The sequence below is a fragment of the Orbicella franksi genome, chromosome 9 (genome assembly GCF_964199315.1).
Source record: "Orbicella franksi chromosome 9, jaOrbFran1.1, whole genome shotgun sequence".
Lineage (NCBI taxonomy): Eukaryota > Metazoa > Cnidaria > Anthozoa > Scleractinia > Merulinidae > Orbicella > Orbicella franksi.
The window spans coordinates 22,179,662-22,204,824 of NC_138153.1; the positions used below are offsets into that span (position 1 = coordinate 22,179,662).

Here is a 25,163-nt window from a genome sequence, read left to right on the forward strand (position 1 = left end):
CAAAAAATAGTGGCGTTTGTAGAGAAGTGGCCGTTAGTGGAAGTTCGACTGTACTTTTTGGTTCACTTTAATTTTGATACGCTTTCCTAATCTCTGTAGCCATCGTTAAATTATAAACTGTTATAGAAAAACGTTCTAAATCTGGAAAAATGTCTGGCTTGACAAATGTTACATTTATTTTTGATCGAACCAGTACCATTACCATACATGTAATAAATGTTAGAAAAATTGTTCACTGGTCAAACTAAATTCCGTATTACAACAATAGCCGCTACAAAAATATAATTTTTTTTTGTATTATTTTTGACCTTTACTGTTGGTCTCTATTGGTATGAAACAGTATTCTCTTGATATTAAAACTGCAGTGAAGCCACTTTGAACAAACTAGTGTCAGTATTTTAACACCAGAAAAAGAATTAAGACGAAATCCGATAGGAGATCGAGCAATTACAGTTTTTAGTGGACAGAAACTTAGTACCAGAATAATTCTAGGTATTTCAGTCCTTTTTTACATTTTCTTAAAGCTAAAGAGATATTCTCTGAAATAACAACAAAAACAATTTCCCATGGGAACTCGAGAAAATAAATTTCAAAGTTCAGATAAATTGTGCAAACACAGGTAAATTCAAATTTTTTTTCGACACTTGTGTTGCTAGAAATGATCCTTTTGGGGAGATATTTAAGACAATCGCACAGAAGTTTGCAATACGATGTAACTAATCTCGGTACAAAGTTTTTGTCCACTTGTTACTTGAACTTCTGGTGGATTCCTTCTTAATAACTAACAAGAATCTGCGTCAGAGTTCTTCACATTCAACAATCTTAAGCAGTTTGATCACTTGTAACTAGTTAAGGTGAATACCTGATTCAATTCAAACCAAGCTCTATTTCATGTCTATAGTTGTAACCGTATTAAATTCGCCATGCGTCAAGAATATCCAACGCCACTTTACTACAAAAATGCATTTCTCCTGACTAAAGATACTAAAATAATTTCCGTATAAATTCATCGTTATCCATTTTTGCGGCCACAGCACGGCCTTATTCAGAGGTTTCGTCGTAATCTTCACCCACAAAATCCAGAATGCTTTTGTTAACTGCTGCAAAGGTAGGTCTCTGCTCTGGCTCCTGAAAAACAAGCAAATCTAGCAATAAGGACCAGTAAGCGTTAATTTACAACGAAGACAACATTGATTCCCCTATACCGAAAAATAGCTGTTTCTGTTATTGCATAAATGTCTGCATAATATTTGAATCCTGTTAATTTTGCAAGTTCCGTTACAGCGGGCCGAGTGATGGCGGAGTAGGAGCACACTAAAAGCCGTCCGCCTTCCAAAAGCTTTTCATGGCCGAAAAATTGCCTAACCTTATCAGAAAACGCAGAAATAGATCGTCTACAAGTTTTGGAGACGAGACTTCGCCTTTGCATGAAGCAAAAAAACTCTGAGATCTTGCAGAAACAGCAGACGAGAACACAAACAGCGACTACGAGGCAAACGACGAAATCATGGAGGCTCTCAACAAAATCGAACAATTTGGAGGACAACTAAACTCCATCATCGCGAGACTGAGTAAGCTTGATTCAATTGAAAGCTCCGTCAGAAATATTGAGGCCAATTTGGCGGACCTTAAAGCAAGAACGGCCAAGCCTGAAGAGTTTGAAGCAACGGCTAAGAACGATATAGCAGAATTAAAGAAGTCTTGCGGTTTCAATGGCGACAAGTGTAAGGAACATCGAGATGCGTTAAAGAAGCAGATGGAGGAGCAAAATAAAAGAATAACCTCTCTGATTGAGAGCGAGAGAAAGCTCACCGACCAAATAAACGACATCACCTCCAAGAACCTCTACCTTGAAGCTTATTCCAGGAGAGAGAATATCAAATTTTTTAATATCCCAGAAGTACGAGAAGAAGATACCGAAGAAGTGTTAAGAAATTTTATGGAACGAGATCTTGACTACCGAAACGCCCGCAGCGTTGAAATCCAACGTGTACACCGTCTAACAACCCGACGGAATAGCGACACAGCTCCACGTCCTATAATTGCCAGACTTCTTCGATATAAAGATGTCGACGGAATTTTCTCTTTAGGCCGACGACCAGAAGAGACTGATATCCAAATGTTCCGCGATCTTCCAGTAGAAATCATCAAGCGCCGGAAAGATCAAATGGCAGTTTTCAAAGAAGCACGACGACAAGGCATGAGGGCATCTTTCAGCAAGAGCCAGCCCGACAAGTTGTTTATCAATGGCAAATTCTGGCCTCCGGGCAAACGTCTAGATGCAGCAGAAGAGGCAGATGAGTAACTGTGTTTAATAATTATACCTCAGAACTTTACTTTCTCTATTTATAAATCTTAGGTGGCGGGCGGCTTAGCTGTCCGACAATAATTACTCGATCCGGTTTTCACATTTCGTGCCCGCTAGTCACCTGAACCCCAAACTGATTAGGATTTTTTATATTTTTGTTTATGCTGTGTTTTTTTATTACTTGCTTAATACTCGCGCTTTAGTATGTTTATATGTAACCGTTTGTGTTTTCGTGTCACCAGCTTGCTCTTCGTATTATTACAATGCTGTTTTGTCGACTCCAGTATGCATTGCTATATAAACTACCTCGCTAAAAATATTTCTAGATTTTTCGCGCACAATTTCTTTCAAAGCTTAAAAAATACAATTTCTGAACTGTATGCAAAACATTTTCGTCTGGCCATAACGCTGTTATTGTTGAATAATCAAGCAGTGCAGATATCCATTGTATCTCCTATTATTTCAATAAAAAACAGATAACAATACTATCACGGTAGCTTCTCTCAATGTACGGGGCCTTGGGAATAACGCTAAAAGAAGAGAAACTTTTAATTGGCTCAGATCTAAAAATATTCGATTTACATGTTGCAAGAAGTACAGTGTTGGCAAGAAAATTCTCACCTATGGGCTACTGAATGGGGGTACAAAAGCCTTTTCAGCTCTTTTTCTAGCAGCAAAGCTGGCGTAAACATTCCTTTTAATAATAACTTCGATCGTCAAATTATGAAAACCTATATCGATGATTCAGAGCGCTTTATCTTGTGTCAAATGGAAAGTGAATAACCTTAACAAACATTTACGCTCCAAACGAAGATGATCCTGCTTTCTTTAAAAATCTCCTTGATCACCTTCAAGATCTCGAAGGAGACGAAATCACCATCGGAGGCGACTTCAATCTCGTTCTTGATGTAGAGAAAGATAAAAAAGGGGGCCTGGCCAAAACACATCACAACGCGCAAAAAACCATCCTTGAGATATGCGATAACCTCGATCTTGTTGATGCCTGGAGAATATTGAACCCCGAAGAAAAAAGGTATACTTGGCGCCAAACACAGCCTACTGTCCACTGTAGACTAGATTTCTTCTTAACAAGCCAGAGTTTGCTGGGTAGCATTATCTCCGCAAACATTCTACCGGGCTTTAAGACAGACCACTCAATGATCACATTAAATATATCTCTTCACTCAAACCCAAGAGGGCCTGGTTTTTGGAAACTCAACACATCCCTTCTGGCCGATAAGGATTACATTGATTTGATAAGGTTAACTATCCATGAAACACAGAACGAATACGAAAACGATGAGTCAATAAACCCCGCGCTTCTTTGGGATATGATCAAACTTAAAACTCGGGAGAAATCTCTTAGCTTCGCTGCTGCCAAAAAGCGTAAAACTTTGCATAAACAGCATGAGTTAGAAGAAAAAATTGCCTTACTAGAAAAAGAACTGGAACAGATGGCTGCCGTCAGCAAAACGCAAAAAACAAATAAAACAGAACAACTTGAGTTATTCAAAAGTGAATTAGAAGAGATTATCAAAGTACGTACCCAAGGGGCAATCTTGAGATGTAAAATTAAATGGTCCAATGAAGGCGAAAAAAACACCAAATATTCTCTAAATCTCGAGAAAAGACACTTCAAAACGAGTACAATGAGCCAGCTTAAAATCACTGATCAAGAATTTGTCACATCTGACAAAGAAATCCTTGCTGAATGTGAAACCTTTTATAAAGAACTCTACACATCCCCAAAAAATGTGATACCAACAGAAAACGATCTTTTTCAACCTGAAAATGACACGGTTCTGGACAACAACGAGGCAATGAGTTGCGAAGGACATTTAACAGAACAAGAGTGCCTAAAAGCTTTAAGAAGCATGGATCGGGAGAAAACCCCTGGAACTGATGGACTCCCGGCTGAGTTCTACAAAATTTTTTGGAAAGACTTGTCTCCTCTTCTAAGTGCACTCAACTATTCATATGATGAAGGAAGCCTTTCGATCACACAGAGACGCTGAATAATTAAACTCATACCAAAAAAAGACGCAGAACCGCACTTAATTAAAAACTGGCGGCCACTAACTCTTCTCAACTGCGACTACAAAATAGCTGCGAAAGCTATCGCAAACCGAATAAAATCTGTTATCCAAAACTTATCAATAACGACCAGACCGGTTTCCTAAAAGGACGATTTATTGGAGAAAACATTAGATTGATATATAACATTATGAACTACGCTTCTCAAAAAAACATCCCAGGGCTATTGCGTTTTATAGATTTTGAAAAGGCCTTTGACTCGCTAGAATGGTCTTTCATCGAGCGCACGCTCCAGTATTTTGGTTTTGGCTCTTCTTTAATAAGCTGGTTTCAAACATTTTACAAGAACATCGAAAGCTGTGTCCTAAACAATGGCTGGGCGAGTGGTTTTTTTTCAACTACAAAGAGGTGTTAGGCAAGGTTGCCCTCTTTCGCCATACCAATTTATATTATCTGGTGAAATCTTAGCTAAAGCAACCAGATCGAACAAGAACATTAAAGGAATATCTGTAAACAACTCAGAAATTAAAATTAGCCTGTGTGCAGATGACACAACCTTCATTCTTAACGGCACTAGTGAGTCATTATCCGCCACACTTCAGGTGATCGAAACTTTCGGCAGTATGTCTGGCCTCAGACTCAACAGTAAAAAGACCGAAGCTCTATAGATTGGATCAATGGTGGGAAATAAGGAAAAACTTTTTCTGGAGAAGAACTTTAAATGGCCAGAAAACAAAGTAAAGGTCCTTGGTGTCTGGCTCTCTACCGATCCCAATATCACATTAAATATAAACTATAGAGAAAAAGTGGACAAAATTAAAACATCTTAAGCAATTAGAAATATCGCCGGCTAACATTACTCGGCAAAATTCAAGTTATTAAAAGCTTAGCTGCGTCTCAACTTACGTATATTTTAGCTCCACTGGCGACAAATCATGAAACTATCAAAGAAATAAACGATCTTTTCTACAGCTTTCTTCGGGACAATAAGGGCGATAAGATTAAGCGAAGTGTCATGATAAACGACTATATAAACGGAGGGTTAAAAATGGTTGACATTGTTTCGTTGACCAAATCGCTCAAGACTGATTGGATTAAAAAATACCTTGACGATTCTAACCACGGAGAATGGAAAGATTTTTTTGAACTTGAACTTAGGAAATATGGCGGCAAACTAGTCTTCACATGTAATCTAAACAAGCTTGATATTGGTCCAAGACCCTTTTCTACAAGAAATTTTAGAAATATGGTCAGAGGTTAATTTTGATGATAAAATCGAAACCGAGCAGCAATTTCTTGAGCAACACATATAGCATAATTCGCTAATTAGGATCGAAAACAGACCGGTCTTCTACAAACATCTTTTCCTGCATGGAATCACTAAGGTAACCCAGTTAATGACGAACTCGCGCAGTTTTCTCCCCCTTGCAGATTTTATCAGCACTTACAATATACGAATACAACCCATTAAGTATTTCGGCCTTATTTCTGCCCTTCGGCACCATTATAACACTAACTTTCACGGTAAAGAACCTAGTAGCACAGACACTCCCGATACCTTCTCCGAGACTTTTATTAAGAACGATAAAGCAAACAGAATTGTATACCAGAAGCTCCTCTCTTTCAAAAGCACCGTTCCCTTTAAAAGTCAAGAGAAATGGAAAGACAGCATTAAATCTGATGAAAGATGTTCTGCTGACTGGACTAGGGCCTATTGTCTGGCAGCTAGGTGCACAAAAAGCACAAAACTCGTAAACTTTCAATTCAGATTCCTTCATCGTATTTTACCAACGAACCTTTTCCTAACAAAAATTGATATAGAGCAGGACCCGAACTGCTCCTTTTGTACCAACCATTCTGAAAACCTGATCCACCTCTTCTGGAACTGTACAATAGTAGCCACCTTTTGGGAAAATTTGACTGAAAAACTTAAGCAGGTCAATCTAATGACCATAGACTATTCAAAACACACCGCCATATATCTGGGTCTGAGACCGGACACCTGTAAGTTTTCACTTCAACTAAATTTCTGCTTTCTTCTGCCAAGATATTATATATGGAGCTGCAGGGTCAACAAGAAGATCCCGATTTTAACAACTTTTCTTGTGTCCCTAAAATCGCAGTTTCGCATAGAGTTCAACAACCTCGATACAGTTTCTAAGAAATGGAATCCTTTACTTCCACTTCTTAACATCACGGTACCATAAAAGCCATCTATCTACTTTCTGCCAGCGAACCAAGGCCAAAGTGCAATTGAGAGTTAGACATACCACCAACATTTTTAATTTAAATTAGTTATCTCGGAAATTTTTCTGCACTGCTTATTTCTTAATTGTATCTATGATTAATTATTAATTATTAGTAATTGTTGTTAATAAAATTACTATATCAAGTACGTAGTTATTGGATAATAATATTTAAAAAACTAAAAACCGGGCAGAAGAGTCGCCTTTTATTTATTTATTTTTATTTATTTATTGTTACCACTAGTTTTATCGTTTGTCGTTAAACCTGTTTTAGGTATTTTAATGTAAGTAATTATGTAGCTTTTTTGTATGTTATTCTGTATGTGAACAAATAAATGGATAAATGAAAAAAAAAAAAAAAAGTTCCGTTACAGCTGTGAAATTGATTTCTACTGAATAAGAGAGATCTTTCGGTTGATAAATGCTTGATAGAGCGAATTTCGGGTTCCAAAATTGCTCATTTCACGAAAACAAACTCTTCATGTAAAAGCTATTTACCAGCAATGTTTTAAGCTTCTGTCACGTAATCAAGATTTTGCTAGGTTTTACTGATCTTCACATTAATTTTAATCCAAATCAAACTTCAACTTCCAGGTAAGTTTCGTTTAATTTTATACTTTTACCTTGTCACTGCGATGAGAGATCACTTGAGACTTGTAAAGTAATTGCATGCATAAAGATCTCAAGTGAACACAACTATAAATCCGACGTATATTTGTTATTTACCATAACATTGTCTGATACACAAACAAAGTGTTCATAAGAAATCAATAAAAGTTTTCATTAATGCGTTAGCACTCAGTGCGGAGAGGATTTTCTTTCACGTGGCTTGTTGTAGTACTTTGCAAATCCACAACCACTTTTCCATCCAGCGGCACTCAGTATGCTCTCCAGGGGGACTGCATTTCGTTGAGTAGCTGAAGTGGAAGCTGCATGAGTGCTGTGGGGCTTAACCTTAGTGGTATCAATACCAGTCTGCTGCATAACTGTCTTAACCCAACGAAAAGTCCTAGCAGAAACTCTAATACTTGTCCCATAGTGGAATGTAGTTGGATCAATACATATGGTTGATACTGCTTGCTTGTTTCTGGTCTCCAAGATTACGAATAAGTTCCGTTAAGAAATTCCCTGCTTCAGGATGACAGTCCGGATATCTTGCACGCCATCAGATTTAGTCTCAGCCACAGTGGATAGCATGATCCTTTATTGCAGGGATGCGTCAGGGTGCTTTTTTACACTGGCAACAGTCGTGGGAAGTCTGTGACCATCTGCATAGGTGTGGTGTACCAAGGTTGTGTAGGCCAGTTGGGTACCAGTAGCATTTCCTCCGCTTCCTCCTGTTCGATCTTCTATAGACAACCTATGATTATGCTTTAAGGGGGAAATCCATAGAAATAATAATCAGACCAAGGTATTGTAAAAGCATCTGTAAAGCTGGCCCCAGGGTCCGGTTTCCAAGTAGCATAGGATAATCTGGATGGGAGTTGAGCATCAAGCAAACAGATCAATTTCCGGTTTGCCCCACAGCTGTGCAATTGACAAAAATGTCTTGACGAAGTGTCATTCAATATTCTCGTCAAAGTGTCCGGATGCTCTACCTGCTTGAAGGTCGGGAATCGCATCAAGGTGTGAAAGCATCTCGTTTGTCCGGGTGTTGTTCTATTCTTCTTCTAATGCAGCTTGTGATCGACAACACCTGTAGTCAACAAATTGGTGACGAAGATCGCGAGCTCGCGGTCAATCGAATCTCCAACCTCTTCTGCTTTGAGGTATTGTTTAATGCTGTGAAGTACAGCAGTTTTGGGATCCACATTACACGCTTTCCCCGTTTTCTCATCTGCGGCATTTTCCCTCTTCTCAAGCAACCATTCGATACTCCGCTTTTTCTCCTTTCCCCCCTTGGCTCCTCTGGCTCACTGATTTTGAGATCTGAATCCAGCAAGCTACTTTCAATTTCGCCTACCATGGTAGAAGAGCAATCTTTTATTGTTTTAGTGAGAGACCCACTGAAGCTGGTGAATCCGCTCTCAACTGACTATCAAAGAGACCACAACTGCTCATTAGAGCATGTTATGTCGCCGGAGGCGGGAAGCAGAATTTCATCAGCTTCTTGTTTCCTAGCGGTTTTTTTTTCTGTAATCTCTGTGACACTTCTTCCTTTCTCTAATTAGTTGGAGGATTTGTCCCTTGACTTTTGTCTGGGATTTGGTATTTTAACTTGATAGGAACTCTTATGAAACGTTCGCTACGGAAGGCGACAACGCAATGAGTTCGCGTAGGCGCAATGCTATCTGATCTGATCGCTCACAGCGATGACAAGGTAGACTATTTAGCGGTGGCAAGGTAGAATATTTAGCTCTGCTGCGTAACCTAACTACGCCGACACTAAAATAAAGTTTTTTGGCCTTCGCCTTCTTCTTACAATGCGGCTTTTCAAGGTACGTAATCCATAATTCAGTCCTTGCCGAGTCAGAAAGCTCAAGTTGATTACTAAATGACAGGTAACACTATGCAAAGGAAAAATCTCGTGGCTATCTTAGCAGGTCTCGTTCATTTATTTACTTGATAGTGACCAGTGGATAGAACAACGAAAATGGCATGTGACAGTAAGTGGTACATGGAAACTGAGAGAAGCTGAAGAGAACCTACCCCGTGCCAGCACCTTTCTATAATCCTGTACATCTCATCAGGACACCTGGTGGGTTTTTGAAGCCGGTAACCATTGACGACCTGCAAAATATAACGCAGGTAAACGCCCTTACTCTGTTAGTCCGTGCAAACAGTTAAGTGTGAGTTCCAACGTAGAAACATCATAAAATTTCCTTGTCCCGTCGTATGTTCGAGATATTACGAGTTTGACGATTTTTCAACCCAACAAAGACATACAAATGAAATATTCCACTGGTCACAGTGTAGTTAGCAAATATAATAGAGAGGTTTGATCAGAGACGACCAAAACAATACTATGCGTAAATTAACTCTAAGATGAATAGACACCATAAATTTCAGTTGTCTGATGTTTGTTTTGCACATGCAGTGCAGGAGCTGTTGATGATTGCCGCAATCTGAAGAAGAGAGTTCAAAGGCTGAATGATATGATAAGACCAGGTAAAGGGTTTTGTATGGAACTACGACTAAAAAGTAAAGGTGACGGCAGTGCTTCACAGTCATGGTCACGGTAAAGGTTTTATTTTGCTGCTGAAAACTGTCACGCCACACGCCGGAGCAGCCGATATACTAGTCATAAATGGCTGAACAAATGTCCAAGGCAGCTTCAATATCGTCAACGCTGGGGAATGCCATGAAAACAAAATATAACGTTCTCGCGAAAGAGCGATGGCAAGAAATGCTTCCCTATTTCAGCTACGTAATAGAATCTTGACCAACCAATCCGCGTTCACAAAACCCGGGAAAGTCTACGATTCTAGTTAATGATGTGCTACATGTATCTGCTTCGAGTTTTGATTGATTCACTGCATTATCTGTGTCCTTTGTTACTGGCCAGAGTGATAACTTTACTTTTGTTTTTTTGACACTCAAGTGAAACCCGCTCTATACCCATCCCCCTAAACGCGATCGCAATTTACCTATAGCTATATTTCACTAAAATAGGGTAAACCATCCTTAAATTACTTGAATAACATGGCGTGTTCCCCTTCCCTAGTTCCAGGCCTAGACACCTTCTTCAACAAAAGCTGTTTACACAATCTACGGCCCCATTAGGACTGGGTAAGCAATTACACAAACACAGACCTTCTGAACCACATCTTGATTGTTGATGGCAGGATAAGGCTGCTTTCCCGCACTGAAGATTTCCCACGTTAGAATACCTGTTCAAAACCGATCAATATATTGCAAGAGTTTAGGCAGAGCAGATACAATCGGACATTAAAATACACCTTGTTCAAAGTTGTCAGTTCCTGATATTAACCGGCTAAAGGGAATCTGACGGTGAATTCATCGATTGGATTAACTGTAATGCGAAAAACACGCATTAGCATAGTTTGACGTGGAATGTTGATTTTACCATTTCGAAGTATTAAATTGTGCTGGAGGAGTGAAATTGGTACTAATTCAACGGGTTTTCAAGAATTTCCGAATGGAACGAAGGTTAATTTTAGAAATTTAGTTTCTGCATTTTATATTTGCGTTGCTGTAGGTAGTTTCAAGGTTATGACATGAGTTTCGGAATCATTTTGGCGCCGAGAAATTCAGGTTCTCTCTCAATTTTCCACGATTCCTCTCGGCAGTGTCTTGTTAGCAATCTACCTGATCGTTTTGGCATTCTGTTATGACGTCACTTCTTTTAGTGTATGTCCTCCTATTGATGATAAATTTCCTCCTCACATTGTCCAGGTTGCTCAGTGACGATCCACAGTTACTTCAAGAAAATCACCAAGGAAGAGGACTGACGTATGGCGCAGTTTTCAATAGAATTCAACAGAAAACTCTATCTACGGTCAACTAGATTGCCACTATGGTGGAACTACTACACAAACCAACTGTTAGTCAACCATGCAAACATGGTCGACCTCCACCTATTGGTTCCCACGTTAGTGTCACTATCTAACAGAGTTAAAGGCTGGAATAACTGAGTAACTAACTGACAAAGAGTCAGAAAGAAAGACAGACATACATACAGACAGACAGACAGACAGAGTGACTGACTGACAGATTGATTAAAACAGACAGTTCTTACCAAAAGCCCAGATGTCCGATTTACTGCTAAACTTGGTGTAAAGAATGACCTCAGGGGATGCCCATTTTATTGGAAACTTGGTGCCTTCTGATGCAGTGTACTCATCATCGATGACGTATCTGCCAAAGCAACATCATCATCAGTCTACTATAGGTATTGATCGATGGACGACTGACTGAGTGGGCTTAAGGTAATAAATTGTCTTCATACTTCTCTAGGTGCCCTGTCTTTATTCATAGCGGAGCTCCGGCGGCCAGAAGGGCCCCATACTCATATAGGAAAGAAAAGGAAACCCATGAATTGATTTTCTCGTGGTTATCATGGCTAGCGGTATCGCTCGTGGGCGCGTGCGCACGACGACGACGACGACGGCAACGGCGGAGTCACTCAAGATGGCGACAATACTCCAGCGAAAAAGGTTGAGAGAGACATGCAGCCTTAATTTATAGCGTCCGTCTTTGATACTGAACATCCCTGTTATGGTTAATTTTACGATAACTGCAGAAATTCTCTCGCGCGCTCATAGGTTAATTTTCACACACGAATTTGTAATTTATGCGATGCGTCAATTTGACACTTAGTTATCGTAAAAAACAAATTGAAGTCACTTTTTCATACGTCTGTCCTGTTATTGACAATGAATTTCGTCATAAAATTGTCAAAGCAGTCTACAGATCCACAGCTACTTTGACAATGTTATGGCGAAATTCATGATCAATACTGGGACAGACGCATGAAAAACTGACATGAATTTGTTAATTGACACCCGTCAAAAAAAGTACCTGCTGACTAGTATCACATAACCATGTCGCAGGCTCAAATTTAGAGCTCATCAAGGTCGTGGTTTTTTGAAGTTGACCGCTGACCAAGCGCTGGTTTTCGATTGGATCACGGGCTCGTGTCAGGTTGACTTGTGGTAATCACGACCGGGTTGTTAGGAAGCTGCAGTTTACGCTAACAAGTAAACTCAAAACAGAAGCCAAACAATATACAGAAAACCTCACCGCAAAGTTACAAAACTCAAATCAAAATAGTTTCGCTTATCCTGGGTTGGCTTAATCGGGCTTTCAACAACCCGGCCCAGGAGCTCCGTTTTTAGGCTTGGCTAAATCTATGTATAAATAATTGAAAGCAAAGTGTTACGGTTGGGAACCACCCATTTGTACAACAATCCTAAAAAGGGGTCTTCAACCCAGGCCCGCAGCGTTATAACGGTACAACTCTATTTGGGACATTTCAGTAGTTCCTGATTATTTCCCAAGGCTTGTCACGCTATGGGCATTATTTTCTCTTAGCATTGGTTAACTAACGGTCTGTGTAGTCAAGCATGCCATCATATGAACTCGGCTCACATGAAATTGCTTGCTATATATCCTGCTGCCTTTTTCATAACTCATGACGAGCAATGAAGCCCTGGCGGTGTTTCGTCTCAGCTCTGTTCTGTAGATGCTTTTTCAACTTACACTAAATCATGCAAGTTCTAAATTCCACACTTACCTTGCTAACCCAAAATCCGCCACTTTTACAATGTTATTATCTCCTATGAGACAGTTTCTTGCCGCCTGGTGAAGAAATACGTGGCTGATAAGCTAATTTTATTTCTCTCCAAATAAAGGTTTGAATGCTGCCTTGCTGGTTTATTTTGCATTATGCTGTAGCAACCTTGATGTCCGGAACAACAATGCTCCACATGGTAATCACAGAGGAGCCATGTTATTTGAGTAAAGTACAAATTGAAGGAAAAGTTCACTTACAATGCACTCAAGCCCAAATGCATTTATTACAAGAAACGAATCATTCTTTATTCCCACCTTTAGCATTAAGAGTCTGACTGGAAATATCGAGAATGGCTGGCCAGGTTCGAAAAATCGAAAATCCTGAAACTTTGCCTTAAGAACGCTTTTAGGGAGATACTTTCGAAAATGTTATTCTGATATTCTTAGTATTTAGTCTTCGAGAAATTCGCAAAAAACGAAAATAAAGCTTTTTGCCTCATTAAATATGCAAAAAATATCTGGAAAATTGACAAAGTTGTCGGTATTTGCATTGAAACAGTGTACAAAACTAGAACACGGGGTAAACTTAGCATAAGAGCTTTACTTCTCTTCTATCTAACAATAGGAAGTTTTAAATTTTCCAAGCATTTTGAAGGGTTTCGTCGACCGTCGAAGAGTTGCCTTTTCAAGCCCCTATGAAAACGGCAAAAATTGCTGAGTTTTACTGGCTTAAAACGCATCTTGGTATGTTCGATAGGGAACTAAAACAAGTACTGTGCAAAAGAGTGTCGTTTCTACTGTAATAATATGGAAAAAAAATTCTGGGTAATTAAGGTTCACACAGGTAAAATGCGAAAGTTCGCGGTGGTCTCTTCTCAAATTTGCATAATGCGGTATGTTCAAAGAAAGCTATTGCTGAGCACTCTAGTATGTTTCGTTCCATTTGTGGGCCATGCTTTGTGGGAAATATACAAAAAGAGAGTTGATTCATGTCGTTATTACAACATCGTTTTGATATTTCACGCACGGTACATAAAACTATGAAAAAAGCCCAAAATATAAGTTCAAAGTTACATAGATTAAACACGCTACATGTATTACGTGACTGGCGTCACGTAATATATATTTTCAGTTAGCTCCAAATTGGAATTCCTAGATTATTGAAGCTTATTGAGGTTTAGACACTTGCTTATAATAGAAACATATAGGGGTTTGTCTTTCCCGTCTATACGCACTCGATTATTCTGCAAATATTCGAAAGGAGACTGGTCTTTTAAAGTAAATTTTAGCATGTGTCTCGATTTTGATCTTGATGGAAAACGAATTAATTAGATGCCCTAAATGAAACGAAGAGGTCTCATTAACGTGATCCAGCTAGACCAAGGAAGCAAGTTTTATTGAAAAATAGAGTAAGACTGTTTGCTTCTATCCCGCGATCTGACCTCGGTTGGAATTCGGCCTAGTCCAAACGTCGTGCTTCTGCCGGTTCCGACCTCCCCTTCCCCAACCTTCCCCAACCCCGACCTTCCCCAACACTCTTTTGCACAGTACTTGTTTTACTTCCCTATCGGACATACCAAGATGCGTTTTAAGCCGGTAAACTCCGCAATTTTTGCCGTTTTCATAGGGGCTTGAAAAGGGAACTCTTCGACGGTCGACGAAACCCTTCAAAACGCTTGCAAAATTTTAAACTTCCTATAGTTAAATAGAAGAAAAGTAAAGCTCTTATGCTAAGTTTATCCCGAGTTCTAGTTCGAGTTCTAGCAAATACCGACAACTATGTCAATTTTCCAGATATTTTTTGCATATTTAATGAGGCAAAAAGCTTTATTTTCGTGTTTGCGAATTTCTCGAAGACTTTAAATTCTAAGAAAATCGGAATAATATTTTCGAAAGTAGCTCCCTAAAAACGTTCTTTAGGCTAAGTTTCAGGATTTTCGATTTTTCGAACCTGGCCAGCCATTCTCGATATTTCCAGTCAGTGACTCTTAAAAACTGCTCAATGCTTAACCTACAGTACAAACTGTTTTCAACGACTGACTCTGGAAAGCTGGCACAACAACTCAGAACAAACGTCTCTTAACAGATGTCAACAACTACCGGCGCCTTACAAACGACTTGTCCATGATGGAAACGAAACCGACAAAGGGACTTATAACATACCGACTTAATTTGACTAACAATAGACGGACCTAAAACTGACAAATTTGACTAACAGTAGACGGATAGAAACCGACCAATGACTGATGACAAACTTTACACGAGTCTTTCAGCCAATACCATCATGGCTAAACTGAGCAATTACTTTCAACGGACCAGACTTATAACATCACCGACTGACAAACACTATTCACTTGACTCTGAAGATGACTTCCGCTCAGGTTGTCGAAACGTCAGTCACCAACAACAGTTCTTTTCAGAACTATCCTCACCCGGACGATCACACTATACGAACTTAAGTTTCGCATGTCACATCTCCCAAACAACTTTTATCAACACCTCTTGAGGAGGTTTGCACCCTAATCTTCTCATGTCCAGATTTGTTTTTACTGTAGTTATACAACGACCAACTCATGTCAGATATGCAAACAACTGGCGGGTCACCGTACTTGTTTTGAAGGTAAATCGTTTTGCCATCAGAAAAAGCAGCTTATATTTCTTCCTTCGCGCGCGCTCGATGGTGAGTTACGTGCGCAGAAACAATGGGCACCAACGCCCTAACGATCGCAACATGTTTTAAGCTTCTGCTATATACTTACTAAATCCCTGTGAATAAAGTTTCTACTTTCCAGATACTTCATGGCTGATGACACTTGGCGAACCATTTCTGTCATCTGAGAAGACTGCAGGCGAGTATGATTTTTCCGCAAGTAGTGCAAAAGACACCCTAGAAAATATGAACCTGAGTTGAGCACTTATTAACACATGATATTTACCGCTATCAGCGACGTTTGAACCCCATACTGGAATATAGTTAACCTCATCGTGTTTTGGCCAAAGTTGTATGGAATGCCAAATCTGAACGTAGAACTACACGAACATTTAGTGTTGGAACAATTCACCTTGGGACATGAACTCCGTGATGATATAAATCGGCTTCTCACTGCAAACACCATAGAGCTGCACAAGATGAGGATGCTGGAATTGCCTGTTACGAGATATACCACGTGCCTTATTAGAATGTAGCTAGCTATGTAAACAGGTGAGAAAAACCAAATCCTGCGTGGGCAAGCTGTTTCCCGCAAGAAAATGGTGTTTTTTGTGCTACAGAGTAAATCCTTGTTTTACCAAGCTTGTTTAGGTGACCTCGGTTTTTTTGCGTGTTTGTCCAAAGACGCATTTCGAGCCCATCCCAACAGGTTCTAAATAGGCTGTGGGTCTCTTATCGGCCGTATTTCTATACCTCGATAAAGACCCGGAAATGTTTTCTATTTCTTAAATAAAAAGGTCTTAATTTTTGAGTTTCTACCTAAACACAAAAGGGAGAGTTTCTCATGCATACTTACGTCATAACTTTTGCTTCATCTATGAAGTCATCCTCAGACATCGCACCTTCTTTCATCATTTTAACAGCTACAGTCTTTTTTCCCCGATATGTACCTTTTCTCACAGTCTGTCAAAAGCAAACCCACAAATTATTAAAATAACCAACAAACATAATCTGGAAAAATTCATTCTTACCCCAAACTGTCCTGTACCCAGCTCATCGCCAAGAACAATTTCTGATCTGGGCACTTCCCATATATCTGTGAAACAAGAACAAATGACTAGATGTTAAAGTGGAAGAAAGAAGACGACAAGTAGAAGTCAAACACATCCAATTTTTTGCAGTGTTCAGGAAGTTCAGGAAATTATCAGAATGAGATAGCCTTCAAAACGATTGACTGTTGCAAAAGTAACAACAATTGTTCATTCTACTGAATATAAAAAAATTGCATTCAGAAGCGTTTCTTTGGGTTAGCTGCATATTTTGAGAATGTTTAATTTCAATAGGGTTAGAAATTTCTATGCAAGACAGTAATGGACTCCTGTGCGAGATAATTTTGCAAACTGACATTCCTTTGAGCTAGTCTACGAATACAGCCACATTTGTCCAGTTGTAGTTAACAGTAGGCAACAATTGGTAGGTAACCATGTATTATTCCATGCTACAGTTCCGATAACGTTGTCTGCTCGAGGAAATGCAGTGGGAAACAACATGCCATGTGACCATGAACTAGCCAATGAGCAGGCATGCTTTCTCTTAGAAAAGGGGAGCAATATAAGAACAAATTGTCGTTGTCCATGCTACACGTACCATGTCCAAACGCTGCAACAGGAGCTTGACCAAATGAAGGGGGCTGCCGTAATCTAGTAACTAAACCTAAAATTTAAAGACATTAACAATCTCTTACATGAAAACCTACAATGGGATACAATAGGATAGAATAGAATGCAACAGGTGGAATAGAACATATCAGAGTGGAATAGAATAGGATAGGCTGGAATGTACTGGAATGTAGTATAAACTATTTAAGTAGTAAAAACCACTAATAACAAGGATCTGAGTCAAGCTATCAGATAAGAGTAACTGCCCTTACACTAATGTATGTAAGCCTCACTGGCTCACATACATTTACAAGAACGTGACTACTTTGTGTTCACAGTACTCTAGAGTATTTCCAGCAGATGTCAACCAATACATGCAGGTTTAGCTGTGTAGTAATCTTAAGGTTAGTATAGGGGTACGTTTTTACTTTATTTTCACAAACTACCATTCAATGTCAGGTGACAAAATATACTTTACGAAAAGGACTTTCAGAAACGATGTGGAGTATTCAAAACTCAGAGAGCTAATAACACGCATGTAGCGATGGAGCACATAAAAACGGGAGACGGAGGTACGTGAAACAATGAAACAAAATCAAGTCAGCAGGGAAGAAGGAATCAGTGTTTAGTAAATGAACGCTTTATTACACCTATATTACCTCCACTGTTATGCTGATGGTAGTTGATAAGTTCAGGCACGGTAGGATATCTGTGTCTGTCTGATATATACAGCTGTCCATTGTCTTTCTTAATGTGATAATGACGAACATGATCACCATGTCTTCAAAAAACAATAAAGAGAAATTTAAATCTTATCATGATTATCACTAAAAACAACACAGCATTTGCTTCAGCAAAAGATATCTATTACACTCACAGAACAGACACTGTGTACATTCCCTCTCTGCTTGAATTTCGAACCACAAAACAACCTTCTTTTCCCTGCAAAACAAAACATAAAAACTATTGAAAATTTCAATGTTAACAACACAAAATTATATTTGGGTAAGATAACATAGAAAAAAACCATAAAAATAAACTGAACTGAGCTGAGTAACAAAAAACGCTGTACATCTAAAGGTGGCTTGCATATTACAAAAGACCCTCAGGAAAAAAGCTGATTATTTAAAATTATGACAAAGCAAGAGGTACTTGGCTGTTGAAAGCATACAGAACTTGAAGATCCTTGCAGCATAATGGAATGTTTGCTAATTACCATGACAATGATAGTGCTTCAGATTACATGTTATAGAACGTTATGATGTCTAATCGGTTTTTTTTTTCAGTTTATTTTGGACTTTCTTTGCTTTCACGTTACTTTCCGCTTTGTGACTAAATTCCTCAATTGTGTATTTTTAGGGGCCATACTCTTTCCATTTAGTTCATGAATTTACAAGTCCATTATAAAGTATTTTCTGAACTAACATGCATTAAGGAGCACTTTCATATTGGATGTGATCTGGATCACTGTGTTGTGTTCTTGGACAAGACATTACCTATCACAGTACTCCTCCTCACCCAGGTGTATAAACGGCTACCTGGGACTAAACAGTGATGGACTACCATCCCAACCAGGAGGGAGTACACATACTTCTAGTTGCTCTTTGATACAGAAACTAGAGATCAGCTCTGGCCTGACAGGTCATGAAGCCCTAACACTGACTAAACATCAAAAGAACATCTAGGGGAAATCTTTCTACATTTTATTGCTGCACATAACATGATCAGGGTCTGCATTGTTACCTCTTTCTTTAAAATATCCTCACACAATTGTCTTGACATTTCAGGTTGGAACCAGCTACAATATAATGACTGGATTTTAATAATAACAGCAATAATAGTGACAGGATAGTGATAAGGCTTGTTAACAATAGTGATATTCATTACGATTGCCAACGAGTCAGGCGAGCGAAAACACGAGCCCGATGAAGCAGCAGCATATAGAGCCGTACATAGTTTGAAGGTTATGCAGAAAAAATCTCAGATTTTCTCAGCTCGAATTCAGCGTAAGTGAGATTTTCTTGGCCATATTAGGATGTAGTTGGATGTTGTTACTATTCTGGACAAGCAAATCAAAAACACTATTTTTCTTTGGGACGTCACCAGGCTTTAAGTGTCGAAACATCACTTTTATTTTCAGTGTTCAGTCGTTTGGTTCTTCAGTTGGGCATGGATTCATTGTTATTTCCGCAAGAAATGTGCCTGAAATTTTGTTTCTTTAAAGGTGTATGAAACTTGGATTTCTGACATTTGAATTTCATAATTGGTAAGCTCAACAAGACCTGAGTTTTTTCTGGAATCAACTCGAGTGTGTGTTGTTTATTGAAGCAAAAGTGCTATTTCATTGTCAATTGCAACCAATGTGTTAACAGAGCCAAAGAAGCTGAAATCGACTGCACTTAGTGAGAAGAGTTCTGAAATAGAAAGAAACTTCAAACCAAACTAATATTATAACATTGTGTCCAGATACCCGGCAGCTGGGAAGTGTTTTTTAAAGACTAGATACCCAGCAGTCTGAAATTATTATTGAGACTCCACGGAATAACTCATTTAATTCTTCTTAGAACAGTAGATCTTTGTTTAGCAATGTCAGGCGATTGCAAGTATTATTTCAGCTTTGTAGTTGAGGAAATTTTTGAGCTTGGGCATACTATAAAATCTCAATGTTGCGACTCTTTGAAAATTTTTGTGCTCTGATTCCAGAGTCGACTCCTACAGAATGACATCTTCCAGAATTGCAAGTGAAACCCTCTGAGAGTACTCGGTATTAGTTCAGAAATGCCACTTCTATTTGTTTGGGCATACTATAAAAATCCTGACTTATGCTCTTGGGCACGGTTGTTCAGAAAACTAGATTCCTGGCAGTCAAAAATTCATAGATAATCAATTTCAAAAAAAAAAATTGTTATTATTTGAAACCTCCCAAGAGTATTTGAGTATTTTGATCTTTGGTCAGAAACACCAAGCAATTTGATACAATGTTTTGTGTTTGCAATTCGCAAATTGTCCAACCTTCGTGTGACTCACGGGCACAGTTTTTCAAAAAACTATTTACCTGCAATCAGAAATTCTGTGTTTTTCAACCAAAATTTCCATTCGAACCTGGTGAGAATGCTTGACTTCTGTGTAGAAATACCAAGGAATTTCCGAACTTATCAGGCCTCTACATTGAATTGTTCACTTTGCCTTTTTTTAGTTCGTAATTTTTGTGTGGCTTACATGAAGTGTACACCACGCTATGTCACGGTCTAAGATATTTACTCCTCGATTTGTCACGGTGAACAGAGCGCTTGTCACGTGGTTTACTATCATCGAGGATAGGTTCCAGTCTATGCTCGGCTAAGTTACGTAAGCTTCAAAGCTTCAGAAAGCGGCCATTTTATCTTATCGGGCTGCTTTTAGTTTTAGAGGTAAGTCGTATTCATTTTGAGCTTGGTCTTGAGTTCTGCATCTTATCATTTCTTTTACGTGTGGAAAATCTGGCTTCGTAATTAAGTACAAGTAACGAAACCCGTTTGCAATCCACTGTAGGAAAAAAGATGGCAGCTGTACATTTTACCACAATGCCCTGCGAGCCTACCACAGCCTATAAGGTACAAAGAAAGCCAATTTCTTTGACAGTATTCGTCCCTGTTCCAAGGACATTAAGTAGCCTAGGTTTGAAGATTCTATAACGTTTCTGTACGTTTTTATGAACGTTGTTAAGGTTTTCGTGCGCCAAGAACTATGGGTAAATGTACCAGTCGCCATCTTTTTTCCTACGGAGGATTGTTGTTTCGCTTTCAGGTGTTCATGCAAGTCGACAAATCAAGACTGTCAACAGGAGTAAAGTTCCTTGCGAAAGCTAGGACAGACTTGTCATGTGTCCAGTGCAGGTTCTACAGGAGCCGATGTACTGTTTTGAAAGTACAAAGGCAATATTCATTGCTTTGAACCAACAGAAGTTTAAAATGTCTCCATCGGTGACCACAAATTCAAAGACAGTAGCGCTTGAGTTTGAAAACAATAATCACAGGCGCCTTCTCCAGACTTTCAGAAACAAGAGGGTAATATATTTCATTGCTTTACATTTGGATGGAATTAGTGGAATTACTTGTTTACAAATGTAAGTCACGGAGGAGGTCATTCAACGATCAGTTGACTGTAAAGCCCTCGATTTGCGGAATTTATTTTTACCCTCTTGAGTAAGTACGCTTCTTCGCCTCAGTTTGAATATGAACTGTGACCTTTTCTCTTGGTCTAAATTAGATATTCAAAAGTGAAATAAATTACCATATTAAAGTTGATTTGCATTTGTCTACTGTACTTAGAAATCATAATCACATTGTTCGAAAAGTAAGCTTATTATATTTAGCGATTTAGACAACGATTTCTTTGCTATTTTTTTTAATTAACATTGTTTACCATACATTAATGTGATGTATGGATTTGTCTTATGTAAATTTGTTAAGCCATATATACAATCAGTTTTATTTAAAACTGGATCATTGCATAATACAATTTGAGTTTTCATTGGCTTGTTAGCCATAATACTAGTATATCATTCAGGAATTATGCCATGCTCTACAAATATGGTAAGTTTATATGTATAATTTAATTATTATAAACAATTATTGGATGAGGTTTCTGTGATATCCGGAATAATCAAGGTCATGGTAGTCAAGGTCATGTTAGTGTTATCAGCCTCAGCCTTTGGCTTCGGCTGATAACACTAACATGACATCACAAAAACCGAATCTGATAATTAATGACAAACGCATTATCACACCGAACACAGTTTATTTTTGACGTGAACTTGACATCGCTCTTGGAAATTATTCATTACGTGCGCAACCTACGGATTATTAAATAATCTGCTAGCAGATTAGTGAATAATCTTGCACTGTTTCCCAGAATTAACTGTAGGCTTCCAGCCAATGAGAAGACAGATGGTGACCATAGTGTATAATAAAAATAATTATTGCACTCGCATTTGTTGGATATAAAATGATTATAGTCAACTCAACGCTACATGCCTCGTTGGCTACTGAACACAGCGAACACAGTTTATTTTTGACGTGAACTTGACACTGCTCTTGGAAATCATGCATTGCGTGTGCAACCTAGCAGATTAGTGAATAATCTGTAGGTTGCGCTGTTTCCCAGAATTAACTGTAGGTTTTTAGCCAATGAGAAGACAGATGGTGACTATAGTGTATAATAAAAACCATTATTGTACTCACGTTTGTTGGATATGAAATGATTGTAGTCAACTCAATGCTACATGCCTCGTTGGCTATCCATCATCTTATATCCGACCTGCACTCATGGAATAATTATTTGCAGGCTTCATAAAAAGATTTCTGCACTAACCTAGTCTATAAAACGACATACAGCAAACCAGCAATTCATGGAGAATATTGGATTATGGCCTGAGTGTAACGCCATAATCAACGAAGTAAAAACAAAGTCAGTATAATGAGAAAGAGTAGGCTACTTATCTTAAAACAAGGCCCCAAACAACGAGCTGGTCTAGCTTCCAAACAAGAAGCCAAATCCTTAGACGAGAATTTCGACGAAGAAACTGCGCGGAATGCAGGAGGAACTGCTACTTTTCTCATCAGAACGGACACGATGACGCTTCTCTTTACTGATTTTTCTCTCGGCTTTCCTCTCCGCCCGGTAAATTCTCTTCTTGTCGTCAGAGTCAGAGGCAAGTTCATCAGACAAATATTCCTTAATGGTCACCCATCCAAATTTGCCCTTGTCAGCTAGCTTAATGGCTTTAACACACTTGAAACTAATTCAATACCTGACTCGAGGGTAACTTTAACTTTCTCGTATGATTTCTGCTTGAGAGCGTCGGATGGTTCGTCTAGTTTATCCAGCACCTGGAGAGAATGATCAAACTGCTGCTGGTTTCCTTTCCTTTTGCAAATATGTTGTTCATGCCCAGCTCTCTTGACTGCTTGTTCAATGGACGAGCTGTTCTCCTCGGAAAATCGCTTCGCGAAATCGCTAAGCTGAGATTCAATAACCTTAGTGAGGTTATCGGTTAAAGAACCCATTGATTCAGAAATGGCAGACTGTATAGCAGCACCGACAGAAGGATCTAAAACTCCATTGTTCCGACTAGAACGTGCCCTAGCTTCCTCAGAGTCGCTCACGCTAAAGAACAGTGCAGTAGCGTGTGGCGTTAGCAGACCCGAAAGAAGATCACTGACTGACAACAGCTATATATAAGACACGCAATTATTGCGTATTGCGTAACTGAAACAACTAATTGTATAACACAAGAAGAAAACCAAAAACAGAACGTGCAGAAAACAAATATCTGCTAAACTATGTACTGCAGATATTTTGATATTAGGCTTTTTGGGGAAGTTATCCACTCCATTTAGAGCTACTGTGGTTATGCTTTGATATGGTGTGAGCTTGTACTTTGTGGTATAAATGAAGCTAAAATATTATTGATTGAATGATTGAATGATTGACTGTTTGATCGATTGATTGATTAATTGATTGAGTGATTGATTGATTGATTGAAAGATACCTACACTCCAGTAACAAATACCTCATCTCATCAACTAGCACAAAAAATGGCAAATGCTCCCCAATTAATTGATTGCCTACATTTTAAAGGGCTTGCTTTGCAGCAGGAAATAATACAATGAATGTACAATACAATGAATCAGTTAGTCTTTTGCTTATTTTGCTGACTTTCACAAATAGTGTGCTAAACCCTTATGAAAAATTAATACTTCTTGTTTTTTTTTTTCGAAGTTTGGTGTGGGATATATTTATCAAGGCCTATTAACCTTTTTAGTTATAAGCTGAAGCAATAAGTTTCAATTACTCGAAAATTAGAGAATACATTTACAGTACAACAGCATCTCATTTAACATATTGTAACCTATAGTACGATAAAACTACATAGTTGGAAGCCCCTCACAAGCGCACTTTGTGATTCTCTGTAATAGCACCCTATTCTCTATAATACCTCATATTTTCACCTTCTTCTATCGATCACTGACCTTTCAAGTTGAAATATAGAAATAAAAAACGCGCCCGAGTGCATTGTTGAGTTATATAAGCACGCGGGAATTTTTAAGAACACGAGAGAAGTGCATAGAGAAGCACGAGGCGCAGCCGAGTGCTTCTCGCACTTCTCGAGTGTTCTTAAAAATTCCCAAGTGCTTATATAACTCAACAATGCACGAAGGGCAAGTTTTTTTATTTCTTTTATAAAATGTAAACCACCACATTAACATAAAGACATATTAAACAAGAAAAGGATTGCGAATTTTAATTAATCAAAATAAGTATTCTCCTTACATGTACATGCTTTCTTTTTATTGGCTTAAATGCTGAATGAAAAGTAAAACCGTTCCCTTTGTGGCAAGAAACAAACGTTTTCTAAAAAAAGTCAGAACGGTTCTAAAGAAATTATTACAGCAAAAAGAATCTTCGAAAGCTGAAGCAGTTCCCCAGTTCACTGACTTTTGCTCTGAGGAGGATAAAGATTGATTTGCATTGAACCGATTGTGCAAGAATTGAACATGCCGCCAAGCATTTCGCTGTGGATCGTTGTGGTGGATGATCGGCTGTGCGTTTCAACCACTCTGCCTGATACTTCTGCTGCTTTTGGCTGACTAAAAGGCTCATCGCATTGTGGAGATTTCTGTTTTGTCTGGTCGGCCCCTTGTAGAGTAGTAGACAAGACATCACTACATTTCCTGAGCTGGATAGACGACGGACGAGAATTGTAATGCTGGAGACTATTCGGGTTTCTGTGTCCCGAAATGTGGCAGATGTGGCGATCTGACAAACCGGCTTGAGACCACAAGGTTATTGCTGTCGCCCGAACACAGTGATTTGTGTAAACTTTGGAAAGCTTGGCCTTTGTACTTATTTCTTTCATCATGTTTCCAAGAGTGTTGACACCAAGCGGGCGGTTTTCGTACCAGATTTCGGGTGTGATGGCGGATTCATTCCAGTCGCGTCGAGGTTGCTGAAATAAGGCTTCGCATTTCGGATTCAGCTTGGAGATATACAAGCTCAGCGCTCGGTAGCCGTCGTTCTCACTCTCTGTT

At 38.9% G+C, this 25,163-nt stretch overlaps 2 protein-coding genes across 2 annotated transcripts in view; one reads left to right on the forward strand and one right to left on the reverse strand.

Annotated features, from left to right (window-relative positions):
• Positions 1-65: 65 nt before the first annotated feature.
• The window catches only part of LOC145497921 (tyrosine-protein kinase BTK-like), a 67,022-nt gene continuing 41,924 nt past the window's right edge, over positions 66-25,163 (reverse strand). The window contains exons 9-21 of the mRNA XM_081477798.1: positions 18,835-18,889; positions 17,969-18,033; positions 17,751-17,872; positions 17,081-17,146; positions 16,465-16,529; positions 16,290-16,396; positions 15,846-15,931; positions 15,543-15,670; positions 12,785-12,849; positions 11,288-11,406; positions 10,342-10,418; positions 9,238-9,318; positions 66-1,128 (exon numbers count right to left, since the gene is read on the reverse strand). Of these exons, the coding sequence (XP_081333924.1) occupies positions 1,042-1,128; positions 9,238-9,318; positions 10,342-10,418; positions 11,288-11,406; positions 12,785-12,849; positions 15,543-15,670; positions 15,846-15,931; positions 16,290-16,396; positions 16,465-16,529; positions 17,081-17,146; positions 17,751-17,872; positions 17,969-18,033; positions 18,835-18,889 (1,123 nt within the window). The 3' untranslated portion in view covers positions 66-1,041. The remainder of the gene's footprint in view (positions 1,129-9,237; positions 9,319-10,341; positions 10,419-11,287; positions 11,407-12,784; positions 12,850-15,542; positions 15,671-15,845; positions 15,932-16,289; positions 16,397-16,464; positions 16,530-17,080; positions 17,147-17,750; positions 17,873-17,968; positions 18,034-18,834; positions 18,890-25,163) is intronic.
• LOC145497984 (uncharacterized) lies at positions 1,139-2,317 on the forward strand. Its single transcript, XM_081477858.1, has one exon. It carries the CDS (start codon positions 1,508-1,510, stop codon positions 2,303-2,305), a length of 798 nt encoding a protein of 265 aa, XP_081333984.1. The 5' UTR covers positions 1,139-1,507; the 3' UTR covers positions 2,306-2,317.

Excerpts from the sequence above, each read along its gene's own strand:
- LOC145497984 (XM_081477858.1), top strand. The coding sequence starts at position 1,508 with ATGGAGGCTCTCAACAAAATCGAACAATTTGGAGGACAACTAAACTCC.